The 13,830-nt window shown below is 38.3% G+C and overlaps 1 protein-coding gene across 2 annotated transcripts in view; it reads left to right on the top strand.

The window, feature by feature from the left end:
* Positions 1 to 13,830, top strand: part of ARHGEF3 (Rho guanine nucleotide exchange factor 3) — a 116,877-nt gene that overhangs the window by 26,515 nt on the left and 76,532 nt on the right. For both annotated transcript variants that reach the window (XR_008462292.1, XM_054162256.1), the window contains exon 3: positions 9,556 to 9,622. Coding sequence is in view for 1 of the 2 variants with exons in the window: in XM_054162256.1 (XP_054018231.1) it covers positions 9,556 to 9,622 (67 nt within the window). In the remaining variant the exon portion in view is untranslated. The remainder of the gene's footprint in view (positions 1 to 9,555; positions 9,623 to 13,830) is intronic.

Genomic DNA, 13,830 nt, shown 5'->3' with positions numbered 1-13,830 from the left:
AGGGGAGGTTTAGACTCAGAGTGAGGAGAAAGTTCTTCACTGAGCGAGTCGTTCGTCATTGGGATGTGCTGCCCAGGGAGGTGGTGGAGTCCCCATCCCTGGAGGTGTTCAAGAGGAGATTGGATGTGGCACTTGGTGCCATGGTCTAGTCATGAGGTCTGTGGTGACAGGTTGGACTCGATGATCCTTGGGGTCTCTTCCAACCTTAGTTATACTGTGATACTGTAACCATATTTTATTAGCTGTCCAGTTCCTTATGCCTTCATTTTTAAAAGTGAATTCAGTTACTATTGTACTTCTGAGTGTGCACAAGGTTTTGTTTCCAAGACTAATTTATCATATAGGAGAAGCTCTCGATTTTTCTTTCTTGGTGTCTCCCCTCTCTGTACACAACAGTAAGATAAAGATGGGGCTATTTTGAAACCTGTAAAATGTGTTTCTATTCCACAGATTACAATGCAAGTTGTATGTGACCAGATTTTTTCTTTATTTGATTAAAAAAAACCACAAAAGGACGCTGAAGACACTCAAATTTTAATAAATGGAGGTCCCTTTAGTATACTGTTACAACAATTTTATTGCTGCAATTTCATTAGATATATTCACATCTAAAACTTTATATTACTGTTCTACAATGCATGACTCAAAAGAGCAGACAAGTTATAACTGGGCATGCTTAGGTAGGTTTCCCTCACTCTTCTATCTGTTATTTGTCTAACAAAACTGTAAGTGAAGTCACAGTAACTCAAGTACCTTTCTGTGTAGCACCCCCTCTGTCTCATCCATTAAATTTCTTAAAGGTCTCTTTGGTTTTTTAGTTCCTTCAGATAGCCTCTTTTTTTCTGAACGAACAACTGGCCTAGGGAACTCTTTATCGTTCTCCACTGTGCTGGGATGAGATGGGGGCACTCCACAACAAATCAGAAAATAATGGGGAATGTCCACCAAACTTTATATTGGTTTCATGGTAGTTTTTTTTGTATCAAAGGAATTGAAAAGGTGGTGGGGTTTTTTAGCACCAGAACCATTTCTTCTTTTCCTCTTTGAAGGTTATTTCTGTATGGTTTTGCTTGTAGTCTGTATGTATGCTGTGCATGTGGGACTGAATGTTTTTGACCAGCAGTGTCTGTAGGTGTGCTTTATGTAGTTTTCTTCTGTCAGTCTGAGGTCTCTTTATAGCTTCTAAATAGCCCATTTACAGCAAGACAGCTCTGAAATGTCCCCTTACTCTGTACACTGCAGTTTACACAAACCATATACAGTGACTGTGTGGTCATAAATAGGATAGTGGTTCCTTGTATTCCCCTGTTAATGTGGCAACTTGAAGCAGCTGGCCCTACCTCCATGAGGAACGCTGCCCATGAATGCTCATTCTGTTTGTTTTTTCTTGTAAATAGTACAGACAGCATGTAATTATTTTTTTCTCCTATCATAGTCTTTCCTCAAGCCTTTCAGCAACTGAGTTTTACCTACAGAAATACATAATTGTCACAAAGGGTATGTAGGATGGTTGCTAAAGGACTCCAGAACTGGCAAAAACTTGTTTTGGATTCTGAATCTCTGGTGTCCTTATTAAAGGAAGTATTACTTCCTTGCCCATTTCAGCTCAAGGTTTTTTAATAAGTGATCCAAATGTTGTTTTTTTTTTTTTTTAGCTCAGCAAGGAATCTGTGACTGTCTCTTTTGCCATGTTATTTGTTGTCTCAGGAACTGTCTCATCCATCATGATACCACAGCTGATCTAGGATTTTGCATCTGCTAGGTGAATGGATGAGGGGATAGCTAGTAGTCTGGTGAAACAAGCAGCAGTATTTCCTTTGAGTAAACTGCTAATGCTTTTTCTCAGCCTAATATATTAGTTTAGGAGTTGCTCAGGTACTCAAAACTTTGCTGCTACAGAGCAAAATGTGGGATCAGTATGGCCGTCTATTGTCCTGCTTTATTACAAACTTCCTGAAGTGGAAATTTTGACAAAGCACATGAATTCTCTTGGTTGCCAGTGATAACTTGTAGGAAAATAAGCCCAGTTAGTCAACATACCCATATTTATTTCAAATTCAAATACCTAGAACTTCAGTTTCTTCACACAGTGACTTCGTGTACTTAGAGATTTCTGTAAGAATGGAGAGGTTTCCGTGTGAAGCTGTTGTAAAGGTGTCGAAACACCCACTTTGGTATGTGTTACTGCCTATGGGATGTTATAATCTGGTGTGTGAAGATTTGCACTCCTGATACCAGAGCATGCTTACAATAAATGCCTTCTACAGTAATTTAATGCCTTAATGTTATCTAGCAATTGGTTAACTGTCTTATGAACTACAGAATGAATTTTTGTTTGCTGAGGCTTTTGCTCATGGTAGAATTCATTAATTTTTACAAGTTTACTGCAACTCTATTTACATTCTGCTAGAGGAAAGATGTAGTTGTTTTGATCAGCTTAGAGATAGCTTTAAAATACTGTAGTTAATTTTGCACTTCTTTTTCCCTAAATAATTAATTTATTATGATAAAGAATCCCCTTTCCATAGATTAACTTGAACAAAAAAGTTATCACACATTTTGAGTTTAAACAACCAACCAAAAACCCCCCTCCCCAACTTTTCTCTTTGTCAGTAGGACATATGGGGGAGTGGGAGCTGGAAGTTATGAAACCATTTACTTTACTTTTCAAGGTGCATAGAAAAGTCAGTTTTGCAGAAAGATGTACATATGTGGTTTAAAGAAAGCCTAGTTTCCTCAGGAAATGGCATATAACTGTGCTGTGTCTTGCCAGTAACTTCAACCCATTGCTCAGTTTCATTTTAAAAAAGATATAAAAATGATCAGAGCAAATAAACTGGTTTTTTAATGTAATTGTGTTTGGGTGGAGGTGAGACCTGATTTAATGCCACAGCTGTGAGGAAGGCTGCCAGAGCATTGCCATTTTATATTCTTTTGTCAGAAGCGTACCAACAGATGAGCTGCTCTGAGCTAACCACAGCCTTTTCATGTCAAGGGTGTAAGAGAGCTAATGAGAGACAAAGTGCGCTGAGATGCAGGATGAACCACAGGGCCTGCTCCACAGGAAACCAATCTTCATCAGCTCTGCCCATTGCAGAGTCTGCTGGGGTGAATGTGTGGGAGCTAAGACGTGGTGTCTGCTTGCACTAAGATGATGCCTCTGCTGATATCAGGTGTACTTTGTGCTGTACCTCTGGTCTTTACATTCTGGTTGAGATCAGTAAGTCATGTGCTGTGCACAGGACGTGGCTGCTGCTTCACTTCATGTTGATGCCACCTTATTCTCTTAGGAGTGAGAAAGTGGTTCCTTATCATTAATCTATACCCTTAACAAAGAGCCCATACTGAGGATCAGACTGGATAGGCTTAGCTCTCTCTGTTCCTCATTGCAGTGCCACTGCTTCCAAGCAATCGACTTGCTGCATTGCTGCATATGTAGTCTTTCTCAGTTTGAAGTTGTCGTGGTTGAAGATCTGCCTATAGGGATATTAGACAAATAACACTGTCCATAAATCTTGCAGCATTGTTAAATTGTTAATGTGTTTAATGCAAAAGATGCCCCTATTAGGGCTGTTAGACCCCAGTCAGCAACTGAGCACCACACAGCTGCTTGCTCATTTCTCCTCCACCTGCCCAAAATGGGATGGGGAAGAGTATCAGAAAAGTAAAAGTCAGGTGTTGTAATATGAACAGTTAAATAATTGGAATAAAATGTAATAACTGGAATGAAAAGGAAGATAGCCAAAAAAAAGATAAATAAACCCCAAGAAAGACAAGTGATGTACAAGGCAATTGCTCACCACCCACTGATTGATGCTTAGCCAGTCCCTGAGTAGCAATCCACTTCTTCCCAACCAACTCTCCCCAGTTTATATATTAAGCATGATGTTCTGTGGTCTGGAATATCCCTTTGGCTAGTTCGTGTCACCTGTCTGTGACAGGAGAGAATTGGATGAAGTAAACTCTTTTCGTAACAATTTTTCATGGAACAGCATTTTTGATACATTCAGAAATGAATGTATCAAATGCACCAAATGCACCAAAACCAAGACGTAATTTTATGAATTAATCAGGAGATACAGTATAAGAGATTGGGAAAAAAATCAACAGCTTGGCTTCAGAAACCTATTTCACATACTCAAAAGAAGTAGGACCATTTACCTTATGTATGTCAGTCTGGCTATTAACAGTAGTTCTAGTATCAGTGACCATAAAGGAAACAATAAATAACTTTGCTTCATCATTGATCAAATCAACATGTGTTTAATTTCTTTCCTTGTGGTTTATGACTCTCTTCAGCTGCTGTAGTAAATAGGAATGTTGTCCTCATGTTCTAGTGCTTTCTGTATTCAGATTGAAGAAGTCTGTTCACTTGGTCTTGTAATTAGCAAGCTTTTCAGTTTTTACAGTGAAATACTGCAAGGTATGTCTGTTTCAAAACCCTAATTAATATACCTATTTGAAAGCCAAATACATTTGCTATCAGGAGGAGTAAGAGCAAAGGTAAGCATACCCTAATTTGAAGAGATGACATTAAAAAAAGTTTCAGAGGAAACATAGTGGTGTGGTAAATATCTTGAAACAAACAAACAAAACTTGATGAAAATGCAGAATGAATCACAGAATCACCAAGGTTGGAAGAGACCTCAAAGATCAAGTCCAACCTGTCACCACAGACCTCATGACTAGACCATGGCACCAAGTGCCATGTCCAATCCCCTCTTGACCACTTCCAGGGATGGTGGCTCCACCACTTCCCTGGGCAGCACATTCCAATGGCTAACAACTCTCTCAGTGAAGAACTTTCTTCTCACTGCAAGCCTAAACTTCCCCTAGTGCAGTTTGAGACTGTCCTCTTGTTGTGGTGCTGGTTGCTTGAGAGAAGAGACCAACCCCCCACCTGGCTACAACCACCCTTCAGGTAGTTGTAGAGGGCAACGAGGTCTCCCCTGAGCCACCTCTTCTCCAGGCTAAACTATCCCAGCTCCCTCAGCCTGTCCTCATAGGGCTTGTGCTCAAGGCCTCTCCCCAGCCTCGTTGCCCTTCTCTGGACACAGTCAAGTGTCTCGATGTCCTTCTTAAACTGAGGGGCCCAGAACTGGACACAGTACTCAAGGTGTGGCCTAACCATTGCAGAGGTCAGGGGCACAATGACTTCCCTGCAACTGGGCAACTGGTAATGTTTAGCAGTCTAACAAAATCCAATGACTTGAGCGTTTAAAACTCGTAGTTTCCGTGTGTCTGAGTGAATCTTCTACCATATATTATGAAGATGTTACAAATCATGGAATATTTTCTTGGGGAAAGAAGGAATACTCTACTAGCTTATGTGTGATAAGAATGTCACATGTCAATACATGCAAGAGCAAATAGCCCAAAAATGTTTATTTCTTCAAAAGCAAAGAATCTCTGGCAAACTTATGTTAAAGATTTGTCTCACATGTGTTACTGGATATTCCTTATGGTTTCATAAATAATGGTGGATAAACTTTAAAGTTTTATATACAGCTAAAGTTAATGTATCTAGTGTATTTATAATGGAAGAGACTAGAAAACATAACGTGAATGGTAGAAGAGATAAGTAGCTGATTTTTTAAAATGGAGCTTTAATGATACAATAGTTTCAAGAGGTTTTACTCCATTGCATTCAGGGGTTTCTATAGTAATTACTATGGCAACATTGATGCAGAAAATGTTCCCACAGGAGCCCAGCTGTGAATAATAACTAACAACTGAAAACATTTTCCATTTGCATCTCAGGTTAAATATCCCTTCAGAAATGATGGAAGCAGGGAATGTGTGGTGTTTTTTTTCCTTAATAGGAAGTAATTCTGCTATATAAAAATCCAGATATTATGAAAGGAGTGTTTGTTTTCAGGGTACATACAACCATTGGATATATTGCTACAGTATCACCCCTCAGAGCAATGAAGGGTATTCAAAAATTCAGATGTAAAATGCTACGCAGGCTTCAAATTTAAGTGCTGCAAAGAAACTGTCAATGCCAAATATGTCATACAAAATCTTCTGTTCAGAAATTACAACTTAGCTTTTATTAACAGTGCTACTTGTTATGTAAATGGGTTTATGTAATTCTTGAAGATAAAACTATTTCATAGCCTTCTGACCTCACTGTGCAATGAAGATCAAGATCACAAATGTCACATGGTAGAAGTCAGTATTTGTTGACTTCAATGTCTATTTATAAATTGCCTTTGAAAACTCTTCTGAATTTTGTAGAAATAATTTAGTCAGTGTTTGTATTAAACAGAGTATCCTGATGTCAGAAGATGCAATACTTATTGAAGCTGTTTGTTGTTAAATGTAGTTCTCCTTGTACATGTAAACTGGCCTTTGTGCATACAATTGCCTTATTTGTATTTGTTTCACTTTCATTCAGAACAAAGGGTGTTTATGATATGAATACACTTTTAAACTTGAAAGCATCTTAGGGCTTGATTTGGCAGATTTACCGTCATGGTGTAAGACATGTAGAGCTCAGGGCACTTACGGCCACAGTGGAAAAAGTCCTATTGAGTTATATCAAACAAGGGAAACTAAAGTAATCAGTATTAAAAGGACACTGCTAATTCTTTTCAGGATCTACAAAAAACATGTTGAATAACAGGATTATTAAGATTACTTTGTTAAATGAGGAGAAAAAGGTTTTATAAGTATAGGGATGGATAGTCGCTGTTACATTTGTTTGCAACTTAATAGGAATTACTGTGCAGATAGAAATTAAGATGAACTGGAGGCGAAATCACTATTTATTTTATTATGATTTCTGCAGTGTACAATCCACTAATAATGCAAATGAAAGTCTTAAAAGTGAAAATGCCTTTGTTAATCTAACAATTGTGGAGTTTGACTTGTATCCATATATCAGTTTTGCTTTATACTTTGATTCAGGGCCTCCATTAAATTTCCAGATAAAAAGTTCTAGAAAGAAGGCAAGATGGTTTGAAAAAAGCTGAAGCTTTTCTGTCAGACTTGATTTGAATATTGAAACTCCTTCCTATGAAAAGTTTTGTTATTGGAAAGTTGATGAAATCTCGACTTCTTTCACTTCTTAATACTCCATTCTTTGTTTAACTGACAATGCTTAAACTGTGTAGAATTTTTGTTGCCCATGTTTCAGTTATGCCACAGTAAAATGCTTGTGTCTTGAGTAGTGTCTCTAACCAGATGCATAAAAGTGAAAAATTTTGAAGAAGTTATTTAAGGTAGCCTATAGGGTGATAAATGAGTGCAATGCTTCAGCCTCCTGCTCATTAGAAGAGCAACTGCACATATTGGGTGAAAAAAAACAGTTTGTGAAAAATTTCTTTACACCCTGTAACAGATCAGGCCAGTAAGTCATGAAGGAACATACAGTGACTTTGATACATTTCCCTGCCTTTTTAATGAACTCCCTTTTGTAAAACTGCCTTGTTTTATTAGGTTGCTGTGATTAAAGTTCTTTTTAGTACTGTTGTAGTGTTTTACAGAAAGGAGATAGCATACCTTGTGAGCAGTAGAGAGGTTCATTCTCAGCAAAATGAAGTAATGTTCTTGAATGATCAGATAAGGAGTGAGGATACCTATTGTGAAAACTGTCAAAATGTAGATTTAATATTGTCTGCTCTCAATGAATACTGGCTGTTGTGTAGTCTGTGATGCTTTCAGTGAACGGGAAAGTTAGATTGATGATAACAAATGGTTTGTCATCAGACGACTTCTAGCAGATGGCCTTGATTTTAGTGTAGATGAATGATACAGACGCTGCTTATTGCAGAGTTCTTGGGTCTTGTTGTAGAATGATTGTGAGGAGAGAGATTTTTAATGAAGATTTTATTTCCCTTGTAACTATTGTCAAAACTATAATAAATCGTGCTATACTGAAGTTGAAATGTCTTTTGTTTGCTCTATATTCAGCTTAATTAAAATGGAACTAGTGTAATTCTTAATAAACTGGAAAAATGAATGCATGAACAGCATGAAAATATCACAGGACAAACTGTGGGAATGAAAGCTTAAACATGAGGTTGTTCTGAGAACTGGGTACGGAGCGCAGCTGTAGAAAGCTCATGGTAGTTTCTGGAAAATCTGGCTCTGGTTCTAGTGCAATATGATCCATGAACAAATAGGATGGTAAGCACTGTTAGAACAATGATTTTCTATGTAACTTGCTGTTGTCTACCACATTTTTCTCATTTCATAATGCAGTTACAGTTCCAGTGAGGCTTTTGGGTTAGAAATTCAGTTTTGTAATGTTTTAACTTGGAAAGAAGTTGTAGGAGAATTAGTGGGACAGTCATTAATGCTAAAGTCTGTGTTGTGTGCTACCTTGTGCTTTTTAGTAACATCATCATTGTTTTTCTAATATTGATATTAGTTCTGGGTTGGCCAGCTGGTAGAGCAAAAAACTGAGAAGATTTAGCTTTCAACCTTTGATATTATCAAAATGACTTAGTTGTCATTATTAGAGTTTATTATTTGCATTCTATTGCGATCATGACTCTATGATGTGTTTTAATGCACATAAGAAACATGTCCCTACATCAAATATTTTACACCAAAATGGAGAAGAGAGAAAAAAGAGAGAACTATTGCTGTTCTGACTCCACAAAAAGGAAAGTGTGTAGTATGTTGGAGCTTTTGGGAACTGTAAGCGGCAGGAACAGCTCCCAGATCGTTCATGTCTAAGTCCGGTGCTTTAACTGCAAAACATGTCTGGTTATTGTTGGATGCCGTGTTTTGACAGACAACCATTGAATTTGCTATTTTTTAACCAAGTCTTTGTATTCCTGTTACTATTTGTGATTGCTTCTGTAATCTGTATAATTGCATGGTTGGAGTTGCAGTGTGCTCAGCACTTAGATCCTGCTGCCAAACTGTTGCTTTGGTCAACTTCAACAGTCAGACAGGCTTTGATCTGACTTCATGTGTCAAATCTCAGAAATGTTTGCCTACCTTTGTAAAGTAATTTAAGATCTTACTGGTGAAAGGACTAATTAGGAGTGAAGCAAAGAATGTTATGGTTACTTTTCAGAAATAATTGTGCAGTGGTAATTACAGGGTAGGAGAAAGGTTTTGGAAGGAGTGAAAACAGAGGTCAGCTTCTAGTTGTTAGCATCACAGAAGGTATGGCTACCTTGCTTTACAGTGGTGCTTCTTATAGTTTCACTGTTAGGATTAAAGGCTCTTTAGTGTCCCCATCTAGTACAGCTGTTGGACTGCACCATCTTGCATCATGTAACATAATTGCAGCTTCAAAGACCTGCACTGTTCAGGTCAAGGTTGTCTCTGCTTGTTGAACATCAGTAGGAGTGTTAAGTTCTTGTCAGACATAAAGTAGGTTTGTGTCTCTGAAGGCTTGTAAGGCTGCCATGTCCCTTAGCTCTCAATCTGAATTGAAACATTTAACTAAACTGAAGAGAGAAACCTGTCAGAAGTACAGCCAAGGAAATGTAAGGTTCTTGAAGCCTGTGCTTTTTCTTTTGTCACTCTGTTATTGATATGGAAAATTGGACTGCTGAAGATTTAAACACATTCCTTTGTTTCAACTTGCAGGCCGAAACAACAGCAACAGAACAATTTTTCCTTGTTTCCTTCTACCAAGGGCTGGAATTTCAGAGGGGTAAGTTTGGTATTGTTTTGTTTTCCTTCTGTTGCAGTGTAACTGTGGTTAAAATGCGATCTGCAAGCAATGAAATCATAGTAAAGGAATGATATAATGGAACTTTAAATTTTGTGACCTCCCAAAATGCTTTTTGAAAACCTCAGTTTTGGTGTGGTATGGTCTTCTGTTTTTTTTTTTTTTTTTTTGAGATTTGTTGACTTACTGTGAGAAGTGAGGGTGATAATATAATTGTATTGAAGTACAGTTTGATTTAAAAAGAAATGGAAAATGTGCATTTTCATATCTGAAAACAAATCAGCAAAACTGAAGTGATGCGTACTAGTTTTAATCTCTTCTAATATAGATATTTGTAAGTTACTGAAAGCTTGTACATGTGAAGTTAGCAGAAGTACAGTTGGGGAATCATAACAAAAGTTACATGGTTTTCTTGCAATGCAAAGAAGACTAGGTTTTCTATCTGGTTGGCTGGCTAAGCAAGAAAATATGGAAGCATGTGTTCCCACAATAACTAAGTGAAAAGGTATATGAAAAAACGTTGTAACTGAAATCAAACCCTTATTATTGCTATGGTATGTACATAATAGGAAGAATATGATATGTATGAGTTGTAGCTGGAGAAACAGTGATCCCAGGTTCAGAGAGCAATAGCACATTGGAAGTGAGGGCTTAGGGTTGGTAAGTATGATGATGTGAAGCCTGTGATTAAAGCTGTGTGGCAGAGGTGGCTTGGGTTAGTACTGGGGAGGTGGGGAGTAAAAGACCAGAATCAAGAAAAGAAATCAAGCACCTGAAAGAGGATAGGAATAGGTAGTATTAGAGGTGGATAGAGATACTTGGGTGCTGTAACCAAGACAAATGAGCACTGAAAAGAGCTAAGTCTCTGTTGATGTTTGCATTGTGTCAGCATCAACTTCATTTTGGTGGATGGAAAGATTTTGTTATTAAATGCCCAATTAGCAGACTTGAAGTCACAACATTTTTCATACAGATGGTGAATGATAAAAGGTGAATTTTGATGTCTTTTCTGAAACAGGAGTAAAAGCTTATTTGATTAAAAAAAACCCTACGTTAATGTTGGCAGTGAAGCAGTGGGCCACTTGAGTATACAGAACAGATCCCTGGATCTGACTTATTCATAGCTATGGGATTTATTTTGAAACATCTATGCTATTTCTGTATGAAAGGCTGTAATGAAGGATCATTTAAGTGTCACAAAAGCTAAGAAAGTGGTTAAGTACCAGTGCAGTGTTGTGCTCATCTACTTATCCTCACTTTGCAGTCAGTTCACTGATTTTGAATGTGTCTGTATCACGATGATGAAGTGGGTGTGTTAAAGCATCCTTGAACATACCCCAACCTAAAACCTCAAAGTAAGATAGGAAAGGCCCAGATGATTGATGCTTACCAAAGGAAAGTCCTCTGCACTTCTCTTCCTCTCCTTACTCAATTTTATTTTGCCAGAAGAAGCTTTTTTTCTGTGTTGAGCAGCACTGTGAGCCATGTTTAATTCTCTTAATGGGGATTTCCATGTCAAGATGGTATCTACAAATTCTGTCATTTTAAAATAATGGTAGCAGTTAATTCCTGAACTTGGGGCAGTATTTATGTATCCTTGGGGAAAAGGGAGTTTGCATTGATTTTAGTTTTTAAAAAATGATTATTATTTTAAAAAAATCAATTCATCAATCTTGGTTGGCTTAGATTAGATTTTGACCAAAGTTACCAAGCAGTGCAATCTCTCAGCTTTATGCTCCTCCTGCATACATACATGATACACCAGGTTAATTTGATCTTTGAAGAGATTGTATACTCAGCTCTACAGCAAAAAAGACTATTTTAGAAGGAATATATTTATAGTAAGTCTTAACATTTCAGAGGAAGAAACACAGAACCTGTGGAGACAAGAATATTGTGAACTGGAGGGGCAGTGTAGTGGGAAAAGCAGAACATAGGAAATAAGATTGGGGATGTACCTAAAGTAGAAAAGGCATGAAGCAAAGGATAATATTGGATATAGGACTGGAGAAGCAAACAGGAGGAAGTTGCAGCTTGGAAAGAGGGATATTCAGGATGGGGAAAGCAAAAAACAGTGCAAGATGAGAGAGAGTGAGGAAAAGGATAAAGTATAGAAAATAGAGGAAAGCTGGTGAGTGTGAAAGCAGAGATGGAAGTATGGAGTGGAGGCAGAAGTCTCCTATGAAAGACTATAGATTTATCAGTTCAGCCTTTGCAAATACTGAGTCTCAGGTGGGGAAAAGTTCATAGTCAGGGCTTGGTAAGGGAGGGATGAAGCAATTGAGAGGCAGATCAATAATGCATGTAAAGAATAGCGCAGAGACTGGTATTAATCCCACTTTTGCTCTCTCTTGTGGTTGCCATTAACTCTAAGTCTCATTTTTCTGTCTCATCATCTCCATGCCACCCTTTGCTTAAAGCCTTGATACAGGTGTAAGGCTTTCCTCAGCACCACTGCTTTGTGCTTATGCATGAGACAGCTGTTCAGCATGCTGCTCCTAGTGTCTACGGAAATAGTGTGTTACGTTGCCATGTAGGGTGAGAAACAGTTTATTTAATAAAGCATCTCATTAAATGAGGATTACATTTGTACAGTCACACACATACAGATGCCAGAATTAAAGCTTCTGTGGTTGCTGCTAGTTATGATACTGTCTTGAGTTACACATTTGTGTGCTATTTTTTTCCATAGTAGGAGTAGTCAGGCTTAGTTATAAAAAAGTTCTGAATTCACAAAGACTAAGAATCTGTCCTGAACAAGTTTCAGATTTCAGCTTATCTGTTTCCCCTCCTGCTCACTTAAAATCACCCACTTTCTAGTCTTGCCAGTAGGATGATTTTCTAAACTTAGTTATGGCAATGGTGGGCTTGTGTTACTGAAAACCATGACTAGAATAGAATAGAATAGAATAGACCAGGTTGGAAGAGACCATCAAGATCATCGTGTCCAACCTATCATCCAACACCACCTAATCAAATAAACCATGCAACCAAGCACCCTATCAAGTCTCCTCCTGAACACCTCCAGTGATGGTGACTCCACCACCTCCTCGGGCAGCCCATTCCAACGGGCAATCACTCTCTCTGTGTAGAACTTCCTCCTGACCTCCAGCCTAAACCTCCCCTGGTGCAGCCTGAGACTGTGTCCTCTTGTTCTGGTGCTGGTTGCCTGGGAGAAGAGACCAACCTCTGCCTGTCTACAACCTCCCTTAAGGTAGTTGTAGAGAGCAATAAGGTCACCCCTGAGTCTCTTCTTCTCCAGGCTAAGCAACCCCAGCTCCCTCAGTCTTTCCTCATAGGGCTTGTGTTCCAAGCCCCTCAATGAACTTTTTATTTGTTTTCCCTAGTGATGTCTTCAGACATGTTTGCAAAAGTAGTGGTGCATACTAGTTCCAGTATTGACATGATAAGACTTCAGATGGCTATGAAGGATGTGCCAGGCAATCAAATGAAAAGCAGTTAGCTGATGAAGAATATTTGGGTTCTAGGCATACTGAAGAGGATGCTGAGTTTGTCTCTGCTTACTGATACTTTTCTCTGCTGTTCCAACAAGAGCTAGCATCATTTCCTGCGTATTTTAAACAAACATCTGAACCATTATGATGGTTTCTCTGTTTCTGTGTGCTCCAACCCCTGTCCTCCCCAATTTGGCTGGAGAACTGTAGTGCTAAAACTAAACAGCGAAATCCAAACCAGTGTTTTTCTACTTGAAATAGTTTGAGACGTGTTTGAAGCGCAGTTGCCTGAAGATTGAACATAATTTACTGCAACTATTTCCTACTTTTTTGTTTCTTTTTTAGCTTTGCAAAAGCATTTAACTAACCAAGCTGCAGATGTGGTCACCTGTGAGGAAGGTTGATATGATTTATGACAAGTTTGACATAAAAATATGCTAAACATGCTGAAGGAAAATTCTAGATATGCAGGTGATTGCTTGGATAGTTTTGCTGCAAGTGTGTTTCCGATGGGGGGGAAGTATCTTTTGTGCCAAATGGAAGAATTCCACACTTTTCCAACAATATTATGAAACAATTACTTTGTGCAGGCTTGCAGACTTCAAGTATTCCCTTCAGGGTGCATGAGTCTAAACAACATAGAATTTGTTGAGAGAAGTTCTTTCCTCGCTTTAACTTGATGATTATATTTCATAATTACATACTATTACAGAAAGCACATCTTTACCTCTCTTG

Source organism: Dryobates pubescens, chromosome 1 (genome assembly GCF_014839835.1).
Source record: "Dryobates pubescens isolate bDryPub1 chromosome 1, bDryPub1.pri, whole genome shotgun sequence".
In the NCBI taxonomy this organism is placed as follows: domain Eukaryota; kingdom Metazoa; phylum Chordata; class Aves; order Piciformes; family Picidae; genus Dryobates; species Dryobates pubescens.
Note: the sequence above shows the minus strand (reverse complement) of the source record. Positions and strands in the feature narration are given on the sequence as shown.